Source organism: Epargyreus clarus, unplaced genomic scaffold, assembly GCF_041222505.1.
Source record: "Epargyreus clarus isolate Ecla_fem2 unplaced genomic scaffold, WU_Ecla_fem_2.2 ptg000018l, whole genome shotgun sequence".
In the NCBI taxonomy this organism is placed as follows: domain Eukaryota; kingdom Metazoa; phylum Arthropoda; class Insecta; order Lepidoptera; family Hesperiidae; genus Epargyreus; species Epargyreus clarus.
Window position 1 is genome coordinate 851244 of NW_027332226.1, and position 20950 is coordinate 872193.

General features: G+C 35.9%; 2 protein-coding genes across 2 annotated transcripts; one reads left to right on the top strand and one right to left on the bottom strand.

The window, feature by feature from the left end:
* Nucleotides 1–1669: 1669 nt before the first annotated feature.
* Nucleotides 1670–3845, top strand: LOC140749777 (uncharacterized). Its single transcript, XM_073082933.1, has one exon. The coding sequence runs from the start codon at nt 1717–1719 to the stop codon at nt 3721–3723; it is 2007 nt and encodes a 668-aa protein (XP_072939034.1). The 5' UTR covers nt 1670–1716; the 3' UTR covers nt 3724–3845.
* A 2826-nt stretch (nt 3846–6671) lies between these two features.
* CPR54 (cuticular protein RR-1 motif 54) lies at nt 6672–19707 on the bottom strand. The gene is made up of 6 exons (XM_073082817.1): nt 19646–19707; nt 9671–9792; nt 8994–9117; nt 8079–8207; nt 7456–7713; nt 6672–7059 (listed from the first exon to the last, which is right to left on the bottom strand). Exons 1-6 carry the CDS (start codon nt 19664–19666, stop codon nt 6739–6741), a joined length of 975 nt encoding a protein of 324 aa, XP_072938918.1. The 5' UTR covers nt 19667–19707; the 3' UTR covers nt 6672–6738.
* Between the last annotated feature and the right edge of the window lie 1243 nt (nt 19708–20950).

The window sequence follows — 20950 nt, forward strand, 5'->3', positions numbered from 1 at the left end:
CGATGGCTACGTGTATCAACACGTAGTACACCACGTCAGAACAATTGTATCTTAGTTTTAGTATTCAAAACACCAAGCCTATTATGTCTTGCGTGTAAGTTGATAATATACTTACCATTCGCAAGTTGATTATTATACGTGATGATTATTATTTATTGATCTTAGATCAGTCATAACAATGCAGCAATGAGTGGTAGTTACATATCCAGTCCATTAAATCATTGTAAGGTATCCAGTTAAAAAAGAAAAAAAGATTACATAAAAACCTCTATGAAAACAGGTTCAGATGTGGTAAGTCAAATTGTTATATTTTTAAAGATTAAAGCATCAAATCATACAGTTCGCTAAGTATAAGTTTTATTATTAAAACTTTATACAGTATGTTCCTTAAGTACCACGACAAACTTGGGGAGAACATAGATTAGGGTCTGACCTCTCTGAGAAAAAAATATTTTGTTGTAAAATACTTTCAGGTAGTATTTAACAGAAAAATAAATATTGCACCACCAAATTTGTACACGCAGTTACAGAAAGAATGAAGAGGGCTAAATTAAAAAAAATATATAAAACAATCGCTAGTGTAAAAACGGTGACACTATAAAAATGTTTATAAGTACAAAAAAAAATCGGAAAGGTTCAATTTTAAAATTCAGTTGCTAGATTTAGTCCTCAAATACGAACTGAAGATAGCAAGTGAAGAAAAAACTTGTTATAAGTAAATTAAACGATTGCACTCCACCCACACAAAGTTTCATTCCTGTTTAGTCGAATGTAACCTAGTAGGTACTTACTTTGTTGAAACCTAAGTAGGCAAGTACTATGCAATCCACTTGATTGCGTTATGTGCCTAGTTATCAACTAGTTAATGTTTTTTGTAAATGTAAAGAATCTTCGCACATAATTATGACACTCGGTGGTTTCTTTCTCACGCCTCTTGTTCTACTGATAATATTAATAACCGCTGCGAATGTTTGAAAATCAGAATGGATTATTGCTACCCAATAGGGCAATTCAGGCTTATTATAAAACAAAGCGTAAAGGAGATTATGAATTTGAAATATGTTTTAGAGCTTCACGTTAATTTTTCTGAAATACTTTATTTGGCTAACAAATTTTACATATAAATATGAATTTGTATTGAAGCATCAATCAAAGTGAATATACCAGTAATACCTGAGTAAGGACGGCCGGTCTTTCTATTACAATGTGCTGTTTTGAGATATAGTTATAATTTTCCGTTTATTAAGGCATAATAAAGATTTATTTAGGCATAATTTTGGAATAGAAAGGATCAAGGACAAAAGATTTCATTTTAAAGTCGACCCAAAATGGAGTAATTATCATGACATTGACTCGGCGACGAGCCGTGTGAACAATAGACATAGAATTCGTAACAATGGACCAATTAAAATAGAATGTCCAATTGCATATTTTATAAAATATTACTCCAATACCAATAATAAATAACCAAACATTAACTATATTGTCCACATTCATACGCACTTTTCGAACGGACAATTAAACAATTGAGATCTTACGGCACGGGTAAGTGCAGAAAAAAGATTTTCCGTTTCAGATAATGAAGTGACAACAATGGTGGTGTTTGCGTAAGGCGTTCGCACGGCGAGGACATGAGTGGGGAAATATTTTATATAGGGGACCCGAGACCGCGGGCGCGACGTATAGCCGACATGCCGCTGCGGCTGCCCTAGCGAGATGAACCTCCTCGTACACCTCTCCGTAATTTACGCGTGCATCTTAACCGTCGCAGCAACTAACTCGACCCAAAATGTGACGGATATCGAATCTTCCAAAAATGGGACCAAGGAAATCTTGAAAGCCAGTGAAACAGCAGATCCGGCGAAGGTCGAGATCGTCAAGCAGATTCGCCGCCTCAATGAAGATGGATCATATACTATTGGTTACGAAGCAGACGACGGTACCTTCAAGATCGAGAGCAGAGATGTGCAAGGCAACGTTAAGGGTACATTCGGCTACATAGATCAAGATGGTGAAATAAAACGAGTTACATATACCTCTTCTGGTGACAGCACGCCAGTTCCAGTTACAACTAGTACCACTCCCAGCACACCGATGATGGTTGTGAGAGTGAACAAGACTGTATCTTCAACAACTAGACGACCTTTAGCAACAGTTGTATACCCGACCAGATCTAGTGCAACTACAAGGGGAACTGTGATTCAACCGATTCCAAGAAGGAGAGCGAGTTCGACACGAACGTCATTAAATTCTGAAACTACAACTGAGTATAAGATTGATGACTCTGCAAGCAATATGAACCCATACAAGCCGAAAGACGATAGTGCTAAAACACGGACCCAACTTTCGAAACCAGTGCCGGCTTCAGTGAAAGATGACTTAATACCCAAACAGACTACCACCAAAATACCCCAAACAGTAAAACCAGTGTACGAAGAAGTGAAGGAAAATACACCTGAAAATAAAAATGCAATTCGGCGTCAGTTAACTGAAACAAGTGCCAATCCTCACATGGTCAGCCTGCAGCAGTCTATGGGCGATGATTCTACTGATGTCTACGGCAGCCATCTTTCTCTTGGAACGGTACGTCCATTATTTACTACTACTACTCCACGTGCTAGACTTGTGCCGATACATTCTTTAGTAGCGGCAAGACAACAAATTCATCGCCAGTACCAAGAAATCCCGCAAGAGGCAGAGGAAACTACGGTAGAAGCTAGTACAGGTCGAGTTTTTGATCGAGATACAGTATTAACATCGACGGCCATTCCTGTAGTGCACATTCCACTTCAAAGAGACTCTGATGGTAGATTATATCAGCAACAGCCAATTTATCATCGTCCGACTACAGCTGTACAATTCCGCACACACGAATATTTGCGAGACAATCCTGGTGCCGCAGTTCCTATTGGTAACCAGCGGCCCTTTCTCCAATATGAATACCAGAACAAAGTACTGGACCAGCAATTTCTGAAGGAATCAAACCAAGCCCAGCCAAAAGCAACAGCGCCTGAAGCTGCTTCAGTTGCATATGATGTGAGGCCCGTTACCAGGATCATCCCAATACCCGTTGATGAGAGAGGTGTTCCAATTCAGGGCTATCAGGCGAGATTTGTCAATCCTTACAGAGCCCCACTACCATATTTTCAACGTTACGATCCTGTTGATGACGTACCTCGTATATCAGCTCCAGTGAGCACTAGGGATCTTAAACGCTTGCTCCATATCCTGATCCTCCGGCAGGCTAAGCTTCAATCCTTAATGGATCAAATGCTTCCCGGTCCTCCGTATCAACCCCAACCAGTTTACAGACAGGAGTACGACTACAATCGGCAGCAAAACTACCAAGAGGATGACCGCTATGACTACAGGTACGACCAGCAGTACAGACAGGACCTGTACCAAAACCAGGTATCGAATTACGACAACCAACAGTACGAGAGCCAGAGGTACGTGCCACGTCGAAGGTACACCCGCCCTTACGATAATGCTGGGTCGTCTTCTAACCATATAGAAGACATGCCTGAGTTTCTGCCAGTCGAAGTGAGGGAGGCCTTGCTCTTGAAGATGCTGATGCTGGCTATCAGTCCTGACTACATGCCAACTCCTGCTCCAGCAACTGAAATGACAACTGCAGCTCCTCCAAGAAAGCAGGTGAGAAATGTCCAAATTTTAGGAGAAGAAGGCTCGAATAACGAAAATAAACCTGCGCAAAGGCATTAACTCCATGAAATTCGGTTATTTACAGTGATATTTAAATTAGAATACTCAAGTACCTTTAGTTGTAATAGATAATAATGTAAATATTTTAACACGAACTGTAGTAATAAAGATTTTGTACGAAATTGTTGTATAAAATGTGTATCTCATTTACGAGTTAATGAGACAGTACGAATTCAATGCTGGTTGACTTCGCGCCAGTTAAAATAATTACTTATTTCCTTATGTAAATAGTTATGTCGTTATATTGGGTCAAATCAGTTTATTTTACTGCTGAAAATTATTAGGTAGACTTTTAAAGTTTTGTTTTATAATATAGGAGTAGCAGACGAGCATGCAGTCCACCTGATGGTAAGTGGCTACTGCCGCCCATGGACATCTGTAATCAACCCCAGATAGGATTAGATATTCCTACCTGAGGTCGGCCACAGATGCGCCGCTACCCCTGAGGACTAAGCTGGAACGCCTTGGAAAAATCTGTCGGCCTTACCACATCCTTCAAAACGGAACACAGCAGCGCCTAACACTGCTGTTATTAGGTAGAAATAGGTGTGGCGGTGGTGCCACCGGAGTCGAACCACAGGAGTCTAAAAATCTATAATTATATCAGGAGATTCAAAATTTTAAGGCAGTTTATTTTAATATTAATCCAGGCATTTATTAATTATTATTTATAGGTCTTCTACATAGAGCGTACCCGGTTCGATCTCCGATAGAGCAGATCATTATGCAAAACAGAAAAGCATTGATTATGAAGCGGCATAATGAATATTTTTCTGTTTTGCTTTTAGATACTCTTGGATAAAATAAGATATGTATTTTTATATTTATCCACAGCATTCATACATTATTACGATATCTTCGACTTCTAAATTCTGAAGTTTAATTTCAAACTATTTATGAAGGTGGAAGGGAAGGTACAAAAAATATCTCTAATTATTATATTATGAGTTCGAAATTTAAATAAATATTATGAGTACCGAAGACAATTTCTAGAACTTGCAGTTGTCACGCCAAGGTCATTCGTCCATTGCGAGCTCATAACAATACTCAGGCCTTCACGGCACTGAGTCTTGCATGATAAGGGAGTGCAACCACCTTATAATCATCACTTGTCTCCAAAATTTGTACGAAACGGCAGCTAAGTTCCGTATAAATAACATTTTTATTATGTGTAAGATTTTTTCTGTAAAATGGTACAAGATCAATTACTTATTCATAATTTGTTGTCAAATTTAGTCTATTTATGAGTTAGAAGATTATACTTTTCTACTATTTAACATAGATTAATTGTATCATTTCAAAATCCAATAAAGCTGTTATGTTTGTAAATTATGAGAACGATAATATGAAATAACTAAATTAAATCCATAGATTAGTATAGATATCTCACCGCCTTGTAATTAAAGGAAGCCATTAAATGGCTTAAACGGCTGACAATTCTGTCAGCCACTTAATGGCTGACATGGTGTAATTTACGCGGAACAATGCCGACATGCGCATTTAAGTGGTGCAAAAACACGATATCGAAGAAAAAGTGCGGAGAAATATCGTTTCATTCGTAACTACATTTTTTAATATTTTTCAAACAAGAAAATGGATGACAGTGACAATTTCAATTGTCAAAACTGGTTAATTTTTCTTGTTAGGAGTGAGTAATCTTTACTATTCTATGACAAAATCAAATTTTAACTAGAAGGTATTTTTACGATTCATTCAGGCTGTCAGTTATGTCCGCTATTTTGACCACTTAAAACAATTAATATAACATAGTAGATCAAAACGTACTCATTAAAAATGTATGACTGAAATATGACAATCTCGTTATACTTATGACCATACATCAAAAAATGCTTCCATCAAGGCCGTACCACAATGAGTCGATCTACTTTGAAAATACAAACAAATTAAATATACAGACATTGCAATCAAACGTAAAATTTTATTCAGCTTACATAATTCGGTGGGAAAATATGGCACAGCATATGCAGTAAGAGGCAGGCATTGTTTCTGGGCCCATGGGAAACCCTCCCACGGCCTCATACGGTATTAAAAACCACATTTGTAACAATGGTGCGCTGTCGGGAAGGTGTTGAGTAATACTTCTGGGATTACAATACTATATGGGACTGTTATGGTTTGTTTTGACATTGGCCTGATATTTTGTATGGTTTTTCGAAGTTTTTGTTGTAAATGATCATACATACATACATACATAAATAAGCATACTTTGCTTCTCAGTGATAGGATAGAGCTGCCAGAATAGAGTATACCAAAAGAGAATGGAAACTTTAGGCTATGGTTTTTCAAGTAGGCTAAACGTAATAGTAAATTTGTAACATAGGTACGTATTGTTCTTCAAAATTAAAGAAAGTAAAACTTGGGACAAACAGTGCCCGCAAGGCCATGAAAGCTGTTTAGAGAGCTCTTCCAGGGGGGATTTATTTTAGTCTTTCAAGGGTATTTTTTATAAAGCTGTAGATGTAGATAAACTTTATGCGCCGATCCAGCTTATTTCCCGGATGAGAAACACATAGGTATGTGTCAGAATTACGTGTGGTGGTGATACCTCTAAGTTCCAACCACGAAGATGTCTTTGTGGTTGGGTTGGAAAAAAATCCTGTGCTTAAAGTATAAGATAAGAAAGGACTTGGGAGATGGATTGGGAGGTTCATGTGGTTAAATTTATTGCCTTAATATAGTATCCACCCTGTATCTTAATCTCAGATCGATCTTCATCCTAGAGATCTATTGGCGATAATTTCATTTAACATCAATGTTCTCGCTTCCTTGTTCCATAACATAAGACAAACATGGTTTATTTTATAGTAAAGATGTAAATATAAATATATTTTTGTTAAACTAAGGGAAGACAGCGTTTTTTCTTAATATTTTTGTAATATAGGAGTAGCAGACGAGCATGCAGTCCAAGAAATGAATAAAAAACAAAATAAATATAAAATTTGAATTTAATTAAAAAATACACTACATATTTACAAAACATGTTAATTAATCCGACTAATAGGATCCAAACGTGATATCATGGAGGGGGACGGAGTTGCCCTTGGGCAGGGAGTACTCCTTGAGCAACTGATCCAGCATGGAGTAGGGCTGGCTCCTCTGCTGCTGGTACTGGTTCGCGGGGGGGAAGCTGGGCTGGGCGGGGGCTTGGTTGAAGTCCTGGTATTCGATTTGGGTTTGTTTCGGGGCGAACTGCTGCGGCTGGGGTGCCGGCCTGAACTCCTGCTTGGGTCTGTATTGTTGCTGGCGGGGCTGGGGCTCGGGGTTGAAGAAGTTGTCCTCTACGGGAGAAGGTGCAGCGCCAGCGAAGAAGGCAGGCTGAAATATAATGTATTTTATGAATAACAATAAAGAAAGTATATTATTAGTTTCGTTTTGTACTAACAATTGTATATGCCTGCACAAAGATAGATTAAATCACAATGATAATATTTTAATACCCTATCTCCTATTCTCCATTTATTATTTAGGTGTGGCGTGCTTGACGCACCCTATATCCCAAACTTTCCGTATAACAGATTTTTAGTCTCGTCTGTGCCACACAAAAAATAAATATAGTACATCCTGACATAGAAGATTTTCCTAGAATGAAATGGACTCCTTGGATTCTTACAGGTTGTACAGGCGATTTTTGGATGAGTTTTCCAGTCTGTGTCCATTTTATCATTAAGTTTACTCATTATGTCATGCTATGGCCAATGTCTGAATACTCACCTTAGGAGGAGCTGGAGCACTTTGCTGTCTGTACTGCTGTTGGGGCTGATGATGCTGCTGGGGCTGGGGCTGGGGCCTGTACTGGGGCTGTGGCTGCGGGGGCGGCGGGCGGTACTGCTGCTGCGGCGCGGGCTGCGGGCGGTACTGCTGCGGGGCGGGGCGGGGCGCGGGGCGGGGCGGCGGCGGCGCGGTGTCCTCGTAGTCGTAGTCCACCGACTGGGCGGGCTGCGCGCGGTACTGAGATCTGCCGTCTTGATGCTGGAAGATGATATACATTTTTGTAAGCAAAAGATAATTATGAACGATTCCATTGATGCCGTGATGATGATTCATGATCATTTCATTCTTTTTGTATTTAAGACCTACTTTATAAACAAAAATATTATATGATTTATAATGTATAAGGTAGACATTTTCCTATCATAATCTGAGCCGGTTCCAACAACAATAACGTAACTCTGAAAAAACAATAATTACATAATGACGTTAAACTCAGATGATTTTGAGTCAATAAATATCGTAGGCCGCTACGCCGTAGCAAAGGATTAGGATCTAATTACGCTCATCGTAATGAATAAATTTCGTAGATAGCTACGGCGTAGCAATGTGTAATAGGACCTTACCTGGTGCTTGTTAGGCCTCAAGCCCTCCTCCCTGGTGGACTCATCGACCAGGGTGGGTGGTGCTACGGTGATACCCTCTCCGGCTGGCTGGAAACCGTACTTGTTCGCACCATACTCTATCACACGGAGCTGGAAATATTTAAAGACATGGATTATATTATATGTACTTATTATTTAAAAATGTATCTATGTATTTTTAAGAAGCACTTCTATTTCATAGCTAAAGATCATGTGATTTGACTAATGATAGGTGACCACTGCGATTTATCTTATCATTTATTTATTTATTTATTTATTTATCATAAGTGGCCTTTGCCCTTGAATATCTACAATAAAACCTAGATAAGATAGCAGTACCTCGAATCAACCACAGAACTGCTTTTACCTACGAAAACTAATTCGAATTATTGGATTTCCTTTTAAACTGCATAGATAAAGATAAAGCCTTCTAGTTCTATACTCCGTAACACCTATATCTTTCTATGCCTTTTTTTGTTGACTAGGGGGAAACCTTCAAAAGGAACTCCGGGATCTCCAACGGAACACAACCGGATTCCTCCTAACGCGATGCCCTTCTATCGGGTTCTGCCCTGGGGGGAGCAATTTACGCTCCTCTCACATCCCCTGGTGATTACAGCGATATGCGACCACACAAAACCGCTGTCCTTCCCGGGGTCGCTTGCTGGACGGTTTGAGCTCCCACTCTTGCCGCCCGCAACCCCGGAATCCCCTTTTAGTCGCCTCTTACGACAGGCAGGGGATACCGTAGCCCTATTCTGGTCCCGGTACTACAGGGACAATATCTTTTTGTGCCTAGGATCTCAAAGGTATAGGTAGGCAAAGTAATAGTAAATATTTGCTCCTTATTTATTTTGAGGTAAGTTCTTATAGCAGTCGAAACCAAGATTAACTCACCTTTCCAGTGTCATCTTTGTACCCGTACTTGCCCTTCACCTCTCCAGTGGGGTTCTTGGTCTCGATTTTGAAGGAACCATCGGCGGCTTCGTAGCCGTACGTGTACGAACCGTCCTCGTTGTGCCTGCAATGGATAACGTATAAAGTTAGTAATAAGTATTACGCCGGCAAAGACACCTCCGGGGTTGAATCCAGAACATACTCCTTATCGGTGCAATATGGTTATACTAAAGGGGTAATGTTAATTTTAGATCCCGAAGAAAACGGAAAAATAATACGTTGTCACTGCTAGATACGACAAAATATAATTCTAAATAAAGATATAGATATGATACAGTTTTTAGTACAACATCGGTCAATACACGATGTTAAGTTAAACAACGCTACTGACTATGATTGTTATGATGTGTTTCTCCTCGTCCATCAGACCTGATAATACAAATAAAGGTTTTTGTCTATGACCATACTGTTCGAGTTATCACTTTAACCATGTGAAAAAAGATACTGCAGCCCGACTGAAGGTAACAACACATAAATCTACGTCACAATATCAACGTTTTTTAAACATCTTATATCCTTATTGACGCTCCGTTCGGAAGCTACGGAAGTGTACAGTAACAAGCCCAGATACGATCACCTCGCCAAGTCTGCATTTAAGAAAATGACATAAATCTCACCTGTTGATCTGTTTGAGAATGGGTACCGGGGTGGAGGTCACTTTAGGCTCCGAGGCGATGTACCGCGGCGCGCGCTCCTCAGCGTATTGCGCGTGCGCACACGCGCACAGAGCTAGGATCGTCTGAAAAACAGAATGTAACCTTTAAATACATTTAGAAGTACAATGGTTAGGTATGGCAGTACTGATAAATATGCGTTTTATTATTAAGACGCCCGGCTGTGCGTCCACCAAATTCGCACGTAATGTGTATTACGCTATACGAAACGTTTTAGCGAGCTTTTCCTCCCATTATTAATGCGTTGTCGTTGCACTTAGTTTCATACGTCAAATGTACACTAAGGATTTTAAAAAATAACGATTATATTGCACATTATTTAGTATTACACACATTAAGTATTGTAGTTTTTTGCATTATAATTATAATAAGTTATAAATAAACTTTCGTTTGACAGATAATTTCTATAACATTTTTTGTATAATTTGTAAATAATATTCTCATCTGTTCTTTCAGACGTAAATTGATGTTCTTGAAACTATTATGATTCCACATTAATAAAGTGGTGTCTATCGCCTGTTATGTAAATTAATCTATACAACCTTCACTGTTTTATTGACGGATAGATTACATTCCAAGCATTTCATTTTTTAATTAACAGTGTTCTACAAACATTAGGTTTACTATTAGGAAATATCTGCACTTTAATTACAAGTTTAACATTTTAGACAAATGAAGTAATAAAACAAGCAATAAAAAGTCTGTTGGCGCTTATTTATTTTTTAACGCAACAGCCCGGCTATTACCATTTACGTTATAATTTTCGTAAAGATATAATCGTGACAAAACAGGTATTTACGCTAAAACAGAAATGTTACAAATTTAGTTCAAGCGCACGAAATTGCGACTGACCTTGCTACTTACTATTATTCGTTATGATTACGTAAAATACGATTATTTAGAAAAAATCATTGAATGGTATAAGCTACAGGCGAGCTATAAGTGACTCTTATTTATGTGTGTAATATTACTGTTGATGTATTAAATCTCGATTTGAAACTGCAATTTCTTAGGCTGGATTTAGGGAGTCTCCTCGTCTCCATATGATACAATAATACATCAGTGGATGTAGTGTGATGTGTGATGAAGTGTACATAAGGTAACTGTAACTGTTTATTATGAAAAATAAGAAAAAAATATAATGTGAAGGTTGGTGTTGTTGTTGGTGTTGGTGTTGCTTTTTTGCAACTAAATCAGGTTTTCAATATTCGGGTTGATGTTACTACTAAGCTGTAATCTCAAATCAGATTCTACTTGTAATCTGTTTCTGTATTTGTTTTTTGTATAAACAAGAGTAGAGAATACTTTTTCACATAGGTATGTGGTTGAAAACAGCAGTAAAGCGGCCCTGTTGCATTAAATGAGCGATTTATGTATGGTCCAGAGATGACCCCGCGGACCCCCATACATATACTCGCGGACCCCCAGGGGTCCGCGGACCACAGGTTGGGAAATGCGGTGTTAGTCAATGCAGTTCTAGTAAATAGATATTTTAATGTCCAAAACATTCAATCTACTCGATATAAAGTGATTTTTATTGTTCTACCTGGTCAGAAACTGTAAATTCAATATGACGTACAGCCTCTTCGTATATAATCAATCTTTATATACCAGTATTTCCTTTTCTGAACTTATAATGCATCAACGTCGTTATCCTTGAGTACTAAGTTGGACAACAACAACAGTTGTTTCATCATCAACCCATTACTGTCCCACTGCTGGGCACGGGTCTCCTCTCAGAATGAGAAGGATTAGGCCATTGTCCACCGCGTTGGCCAAGTGCGTATTGGCAGACTTAATATACCTTTGAAAAGGTTTTTTTTAAGATTTCTCAGGTATGCAGGTTTCCTCACGATGTTTTACTTCAGCGTTTAAGCAAGTTATAATTAATATCTAAATACGCGCATAATTAAAAAAAATCAGAGGTGCGTGCCTGGGATTTAACCTCGAACCCCTCGATCAAGAGGCCGAGTTTCTAAACCACTAGGCTATCACTGCTTCTAATGTCTTAGTTTATCTACTGTAAGAGTCGCCGCCTGTATAACCCACATATTTTCTAGAAACGTTAGTCTTTCGTAACTTGAACCACAATGTTATAGTTTACGCATTGGTGAGTTTACGTGTCAAACTATTCTATTTTATTTCGCTGAGCCGTCTTACTTGGCGATATGGGCAGTGCGTGCTTAGAAACTAACGTTTGTTCGTGACTTTGTCTGCTATAATTGGATTTTTGATACGTATTTTGCAATTGAGACATGTTTACCGACCTATTTATAACGATAAAGTAGAACTTGAGTCAATCTACTTGTAAGAATTATTACGTCATAATGTTAAAACTATTTGGTTAATTCCATAAGTAAGTAATTCTTATTATTAAGGATAACACAAGACTTATAACATATTAAGTACTTATATATCTTAAAGATACATTGTTTAGAATGTATTTTTTTTCTTTTATATTGTAAAGTCTGCGCCTTAATAAAAATATTTATGTGGGTATTCTATTAAAGGTCCTCTGACCGCCTTAAACTACAACATTGCGAATTGTCACGTAAAGGTTTCCGGGTTAAATCACCGGTCAGGCACACTTGCAAATAATAATAAATTCATTTTTTTATTCTAGTTGTATAAAAATATAACCTTCAAATAATTAAAATTTAAATTCATCTTAATGCTTAACTTATATCGATAGCGACGTAAAAGTGCTTGTCATTTAAAAATAAGAGCACTTACATGTTGAAATATTTTTAATACAAGTTCTTTGTTCGTATCAAGCCGGTAATTTATACAAAGGGCGACAAATCGGAAAGTAGAAATATTTAGAGGCCATGGTCCGGTTTGTGGCCGTTCACTGCTGCGGTGGCCACGATGCGAGACACTTGCAGGAAGTGATACTGTAATACAATTATGAATTTTATGCTTAAGTGTACCATTTTCGGCTAGTTTTATTTTTTATTTACGATTAATTTGTTGTTGATTTGTTTTATGTGTTTTGTTTTTGTTTTCTGTTTACGTAATGGTTGACATAACAAAAGGGCATTCTGTTTATGTTATTATTTTGCTTTTCATGCCCTTTACGTTGTATATTTGTAATTTGTATATTTTTCTTTTTACAAACATTAACTTAAACCAGTTACTTTTGTTTTAATTGGAAGTTTTTACGACATAAGTGTAATTATTCATTGTACATATATTTCCGATGATTGATTGATTCATTGTCAGGATATACTTATCAGCTTCCTCATTTCACATATGAAATCGGAAATAAATAGTATCATTAAATCAATTGCTTATTATGAATCCCGCTAATTAAAATCTTGTCTTAAGAAGTTAACCTTATCGCTACAGTATCTATATAATTTACATTATATTATTTATCTGTGCTTATAAGGAATCAGGAATCTACGTTGTTCAGTAGACTTAAGACCATTTGATCTATGAATGAAGGCGTTGGGTTTTTGATTGTAATAACTCGATTATTTGTATGAAAACCCCTCAAATAAGTACCTACGGTATTAATTCAAAGGTTTTATAAGCCCTTCTCTAAGTTATTTTATGTTTAAAATGAATCATTAATTTATGTAACTAATAGTAATCTTAGTTAAATATATCATCAAAATATACATTTTGAATACTATAAGTACTTAATCATTATAATATAGATATAAGATATATTCCTCTTTTATTAAATTTATAGTTAAAAAATACAGACTATGATATCAAAATTACAGACATATCCCGTACCACTAAATAATAATTTAGTGTAAGCATTAAATGGTAGCCTTGAACTAAACCTTTACATTTCAGTACACGCACTGAATGTCATAATAACCTGTTTCGCATGTGAATAGTTAAACTAACATGTGGATGAAAGGCGAGCGACAATGTTGACTAATGAACTGGACTAGACGCTAAGAGTCTGTTATATTATTATCACAATACATTGTTAGTAAAATAACCGTCTACATACAAGACAATTCATTTTTTTTTACCGAATGGAATCTGTTTGATAAAGCGTTAGGAATTATTCCATTTATTAATCATATTATTATTCATTTGATACCCATATAACAGTGTTCGAAAAAAAATGCTTTAAATAATACCATCTCACAGCTCTCCTGTTTCTTTTTTGACGTTACCTATTTAAGGACACTGGGGCTAAGAACAATCTAATTAGTAACAAAATTAATGTAAGAGTAGTTAAATGAATAAAATAAAAGCGACTTATATTGTAAGATCTCTTTTTAAGATACCTTAGTACACCTTAGCGCGTCTGATTTTTGTGCAAACCTTTAAGTGCATATATAAAACTGTATCTAATTATGTTACATCATTTTATGTACTTAGCTTGTAAGCCTTATTAAATAAATAAATAAATAAAGCCCGCTCGCAATAAATTACCGAAATAACTATGTGTGCAGTGCAGCAAGCTTAAGATAATGTACATAAACACCAAATTACTTATAATACTATAAGTATTATGAGAACTTGTTCTACTTAATCTATTTGATCTTTATTGAATCAAGTTATACAAATACTAACTTATTATCAATGTTTCATTTATACTACTTTGTAGACACCTGATATTTAAATTTTAACAATTATTTAGAAGCCATTACTACGTTAATTGATAAAGCGGTTGAGAATAACTAAACAATTAACATAATTACAACTTGTTGTTTGAATGCAACTTTAATTAATATGGCCGTTACTTTGTACATATGTAAATTCAATCTCTGAAAACTGCTGTGTATTAAAAAAGATAGAAAATCTAAATGTAGTACTGACGCCCACGTGGCGGAGTGGCGGCGACCACGTTAGCACGCTGACACGCATAGAGTTCCGGGTTTAATCCCGGCCAGCCAGAAATCTAGATGATGAACTTAGATTGATGTTGTGGGTCTGGGTTGTGTGTATTCATAACATCCACGACACATTGAATCCTGTTGTACAACTGGTAGTGGTTTGAGTGTAGAATTTTTTTTTTAATATTTAATCCTATTTAGGAATCCATGAATGCATTATTTTAAATAGTGATTTGGCTCATAAATTCTAATAATGTAATATTACATTACTTTTTTATAATGTCATAGATCGATTTCGGAATTCGGAAGATCGATCGATCTAGATTCAAATTCGGAATTGTCTGACTTAAAAATTTCTAATCCTAAATTTTCCAAAAATATTCCCAGCAATTCCCTGACTCAACACAAAGTGTGGTCCTTTTCAGTATGGAATTACAGCCGTCACAGGCCATTATCATTGCAACCGCCCACTGAGACGGGAAAATGTTGTGATAAGTAAGACCATGTTGTGTTGGCGTTTATAAGTGTTATAACAACGATATTTCGTTGCAACAATCGTAAAATATAAGGATTGTTGAAACTCTATTGGTTTACACGAATAAAGTATGGTACGGTTGGTGATAAATATAAATTTTCCAAAAATATACCAATTTTGTAAAAATATATCGAAGTCATTAGTTATTTACGCTTATGTTTTAACTTGGAGCAGGGACGTATGACAAAAAAATTGACTTTTTATGAATTTGAATCTGTCTGTAAATCATGAAATAAAACTCATTTTAAGCAAGGTCTATGCATTATGTATAAAAAACTGTCATCAAATATAGTGAAAGATTTGAAGTTTTGCAACCCTACATACTTTTGCTAGAAATAAAATATAAAAATAGACTAAGAATGAAAAAGTTTGAAAATCTTGATGAATTCTTTTCTTCGATTCTTTTTCTATATTTATATCAATTGGTAAAATGCACCCCCGTGACGATTCCGCGTGCGCCCCTAGTACACACGTTAAACCAGGGGCGGAGTTACACAAACCATATTTTTCATCAGGAAAATGTGTTGTTAGACAATATAGTATATGACCATATCATGAATAGGTTAATTTCGTGGTATTGTTTACACAATTACAAATATGTAGTTTAAGTACATACATGCATTTAGACACGCATTGCACTCACAATAATATGAATGGATTATATTACTTGCTCGCGACCGGAACGGCTAGTTAATACATTTAACTACGATTTGACACGATTTACTTATGACTGGTTTAGTGTACCTATGGTCATACTAAGATGAATAACTACCTACTTCTACGTAATACAGCAGTGTTAAGTGCTGCTGTGTTCTAGTATGAAGGGTGTGGTGAGGGAGACATACTATTCCTAGTTCTTGCAGCTTAGTTTTTAGGGGTAGCATCGTATTTAATCTTATAGGTGTCCTAGTTCAACAATAGCTTGTCCCTGTAGTTCCGGGACCAGAATAGGGCTACGGTATCCTCTGCTTGGCGTAAGAGGCGACTAAAAGGGGACTTACGGGGTTGCGGGTGGCAAGAGTGGGAACTCAAACCGCCCGGCCAGCGGCCCCGGGAAGGACGGCGGTATGTGTGGTCGCATACCGTCGTGCACACCAGACGGTGTGGTGAACGTCAAGCTCACCTGGGCCGAGCCCGACGGGGCACAGCGTTAAGTAAACTCCGGTTGCGTTCCGTTGGAAAACCTCTACGCGGCGCCGAGAACGACCACCGGGGGGGTTTTAGTGCGGTAAGAGTCCCACATAAGCCTGTGTCGCTCCCACGGCACCGGGTACCTTTAGAAGGTTTCCTCCTCGTTAACAAAAAAAAAACAAAGGTCGACAATAGCTATTTACTGATGGACTACACTGTTCGTTTGTCACTTTAATATTATAAAAAACTTAAGTAACCATTTGCCATCAGTTATAAATCTTATAATAAAACCTTTTTTATCTCGAAAGAAACATGGAAATGTTCCTGATAATGAAATAATTACCAACGTTATGAAACGAGTGAACATAACAAACTTGTTTTGGCCTGCGACTAGAAACTTGCAAAGGCAACAGATTTAGATACGCATAATCCGACTAGGTATAAAATATTATTCGAACAAGGATAGTTTTCGTACCCACATTTGACCACAAGTTTGGTTTTGAACTTGTTTCTATCATAGAGATTTAGGCCTCGTTTATATCTTCAGACATTGAACGTATCAGACAGGGGCCGTGGCAGACAAAATCATATTTTTCTATAGAACATTTTGCTACGCACTGCCCGTGTCTACGCGACTGTGTTACGATATATCTGCATATATATAAGTACCTATATACAAACACATATGAGATATGTCTGACACACTCTCTATATCTACAGAAAATCAACCCTTTATCTTATAGGTATCTTACTCTGTACAACTTTTAAAATTGTGCGAACATTTTAATTTGACAATTGTTTTATCGGATCGTAATGCGAAATTTTACAACAGTAACATATTAGATAGCCTTCGGATATCTGGCGTAGTAAATTAAAACCATCTTTTATATTGCATTTCTAGCAATTTAAACCTTCGTTTTAGGTACCGGTAAAATATGTCGTAAATAGCCCAGAAATTCGCAGAGAAATTGTATTACATTACATTTGTACATTGCAGCAAGCGAAGCTTAGGTTACATTACACTTGGGCAAGTGGACACGCACCTTTAGTTGTAACGGTCAGTCAAGTGTTGGCTCATCGGAATGTGTAAGAATTGTGATTTACTGTAGCGAAGGTCGTGTACACGAAGCAATAATGTTGGAAATCTAGCCTACTTCCGAAACTATAAATAGCTAGAATAAACTAATAACAAAAACTATTCATTTACTTTTAAAATAAAAGAGTAAATGAATCTAGTTAGTCAATGCCAAGCTATAAAACGCATAATACGTAGCACTTGTAAAACTTATTATAATTGTATAAGTTGATAATACAATATTTGAATAGTTTCCATAATATGAAACCTAACGTTATTTTTCTTTTTAAATAATAATAAAGATTTAAATTTCGAAATATTAATGAACCAGGTACAAAAAAAAACATTTTTTATACCTAACATAAAACCTATAATAAAAATTATAAAAAGTAATTTCCTAAATTGTCAGCATTTAATAACACGAATCGATACAAGATGTTATCTAACAATATTATTTTTATAAAAAGTAATGTAATTGTAAATCGATAACTAGTTTTGTAAAATGACAAAGGAATAGAGTAAGAAATAGTGATATAATCAAAAATGTAACTTGCAAGCAATTTGCTAGCTAGCAATTGATTGAATCAAAATATTTTCATTCAGAATAGATAGACCACAGAACTCATTTTGATTGTGAAAGGTAGTCAATACATAGGTTTTGAGTTCTAATATAAGTAAAACTCTTTGAGTTTGTTATTAGTACAATATTTTTATAATGATTTAGATGCGAATACAAGTTCTACTAAAAACGTACTAGCTTTTTTAGTAGTTTATGGAATTTAAAATTAAAACATAGATGAAAATATTATGGAAATCACCAATAGTGTGAACGTCACTTTATTCCTCAGATATAGGACGAATCTGTCACCAATATTATTTAGAAATTTATTTCAGTTCAAGGTCTTTTAAGTAGGAGGTACATCTACATGAAGAGTGAAGATCTGAATTTAATTAAAGATAATAAATCCTTTGATGTTAATAGGATGGAAAGCTTCGCGTATTCTTTGTGATTATCTGGTCCAATATATTGACAGAAAATTTGGTCGTTTTATTTTTATATTGGAATTAAATATTTGGACCGCGTTCTGTTGTCGTTGTGACCTTTAAGTGGAACACCCACAAACTGTCATCCTTACTTTTGACAGGTCTTGAAAGATAAGGTCATTCTCGATCGTTACTCGTTTCTCTTTCGCGGTCAAGCAACTTCTTTAACATGATTTAGCGGATAAAACTTAATTCTCTCTGCTCAATAACATTTATTTTTTTGTTTCCACGATATTTTTTAGTTTTTATTTCAATAATAGGCAACAGTATTGTATCATTATAGCATTATCGATGTTAGAAAGTGTGGTGCATGTCGTAATGTTTTGCACCTGCGAACAATTTGTTACTCAATAATTGAATATTGTGATTTAGTGGCCTATGAGGATTTTTTAAATTTATTGTTACTTTTATGATATTGACATACTATTATGAATAGAGTTCTAATTTATACGTAATAATATGACAATTTATTGACTGGAATACCTACATTTGATTTATTGAGTTATTATTTATTAAGTAGACACTTAAGTACTGTTTATAAGTAATTTAGGCTGAAATAATTTTAACTTATTTATGGGCTTGTTATTTATTTAGTTCTGTATTATTAAACTTTCCCCTATTTAATGTAAATGTCCAAATAAACTATTTACGTAAGTATTGATAAATATATTTATTTTAAAAAAGTGCAAATTTAAAATCAGCCTAACATCTGGTTGGGGACATATAAATCCATGTTTCTTTTTTCCCAATTTCACTCCAAAATAATGATGTTCTTCTCAACACAAAGTACGGATTCCACCATAACACGATCACTTATCTATATTAACACCAGCACTGCACTATCTTGCAACCTGTTCCACACATCAGTCCAATTAACAACAGCGGGTAACAAAGGAACCAGTTGAAAACCACTTATCAGCTCTTATCACACGCAACGTTTCAATAATAATTAGAAAGTTTATGAACAAAGCACTATACTTAAATAAAAAAATGTTAAAATTGATTAATCTAAAATATGGCTGAATGATCTAATTATTTTACATGAAGCAGTTAAAAAAATAACAATAAGTAAATAAAAATGCATTTCCTGGAAATCATAATTTTAAATTATTATTTAGCATAAGTAATAACATTTATAAAATTCTGAACGAAATATTTATTTAAAAAAAAAATGATTCGAATTTCAAATCTGTAATAATTTCAATTTTAAAATTATGTTTAAAATTTAGATGATCTGTATTATTATCAAAATGCATTCTTTTTATGATTTTATTGTTATCAATGTATAGTATTTAATACAATTTGCAATTGACAAGAGTATAACGTACCAATCGCGCGAATGCCGCCATGTTGCCAAACGGAGGCGCGGCGCGGGCGCGTGTTGCTTTTATACTCTGTAGGACCTTTCACTGAATTAGTTTCATTTTTATCAACTAGGGGATGCTTCTGTCACGGGTCATATTTAAATTTAAGTGGAATGACCTTCCTATTGTCAAATAATTGGAACGAAAAAAATAATAAAACCACATAAACCAGTAAGTGATTCCATTTATTTTATTTGATATTTTCAACTATAAACAAAAATAAGATTATTTTTCTTATAAATGAATTTTGCACCTCTCACTCGGATAGTTCTGGCCATTAATTTAACCGGTTACTTTTTCAATAAAACAAAAAGGGAGAAAACAAAAGAATTTGGGCGGGAAATATCGAGGTTTATTTCGTTTTATTTTTGAGAAACGATTGATGACAAAAATGATTAACAAGTAAGTTTTTTATATAAATTGATAAGTAAAATTGGAGGTAATACTAGATTATTAACGTTCACGATGATTTAAGGTAAAATATTTCAGCTATTGTCATATTATTTCGAGACAAGGAAAATTTTGTGTTTGTAACACTACTGAACAAGAAATGCATATTAACTGCCTTGCACAGTTTTCTTTTTCAAATCTTAGTAGTAGTGAAGGAAGGTAAAATAATCTCGGTTGCTCATTCGTAGATATGGCTGAACATCTGGCAAAGCTGAAATAGTAAATATATGTAATCGATTCCAATTCTACAAGGAGTCCCAGATTCAAATCCCACGCAGCACTGTATTTTCGAAGCTTTGTAGACGAAAACGTAAGGAAATTTTGGGATTAGATTAGATGATCGTTAGAAAGGATGAACGTTGGAAGTTGAACTTCAGGTGAGAGTTCTAATATATTTTTTTAATCGTAGTATAAAACAAGAATGTATTAAAGAGGTACCAAAAGAGCATGCACTTCACCTAATGATAAGAGGCTATTATCGGCTATGGACATCGATTTATCCACGATCAATCCCAGGTAGGATTAGAGTCCTATCTGAGGTCAGCCGATGCGCTGCTACTCTCGAGGTCTAAATTGGAACACTGCGTGTCTTCCTACCAGTCACTTCAAACCAAAATACAGCCGTACTTAACACTGTTATTATAAGGTAGAAAAAGGTATGCAGCCGCAAAACAGCAGTGCTGAAAACTGATGTTATTAGGCAGAAAAACGTGTGTCCCTGTAGTTCCGGGACCAGAATAGGGCTACGGTATCCCCTGCCTGTCGTAAGAAGCGACTAAAAGGGGCTTCCGGGGTTGCGGGCGGCAAGAGTGGGAGCTC

Coding starts and splice junctions, on each gene's coding strand:
- LOC140749777 (XM_073082933.1), top strand. CDS start 1,717: ATGAACCTCCTCGTACACCTCTCCGTAATTTACGCGTGCATCTTAACC.
- CPR54 (XM_073082817.1), bottom strand. CDS start 19,666: ATGGCGGCATTCGCGCGATTG. Junction 8,208..8,993: donor ACAAAGATGACACTGGAAAG/GTGAGTTAATCT, acceptor AAATATTTCCAG/CTCCGTGTGATAGAGTATGG. Junction 7,060..7,455: donor GTGCTCCAGCTCCTCCTAAG/GTGAGTATTCAG, acceptor ATTATATTTCAG/CCTGCCTTCTTCGCTGGCGC.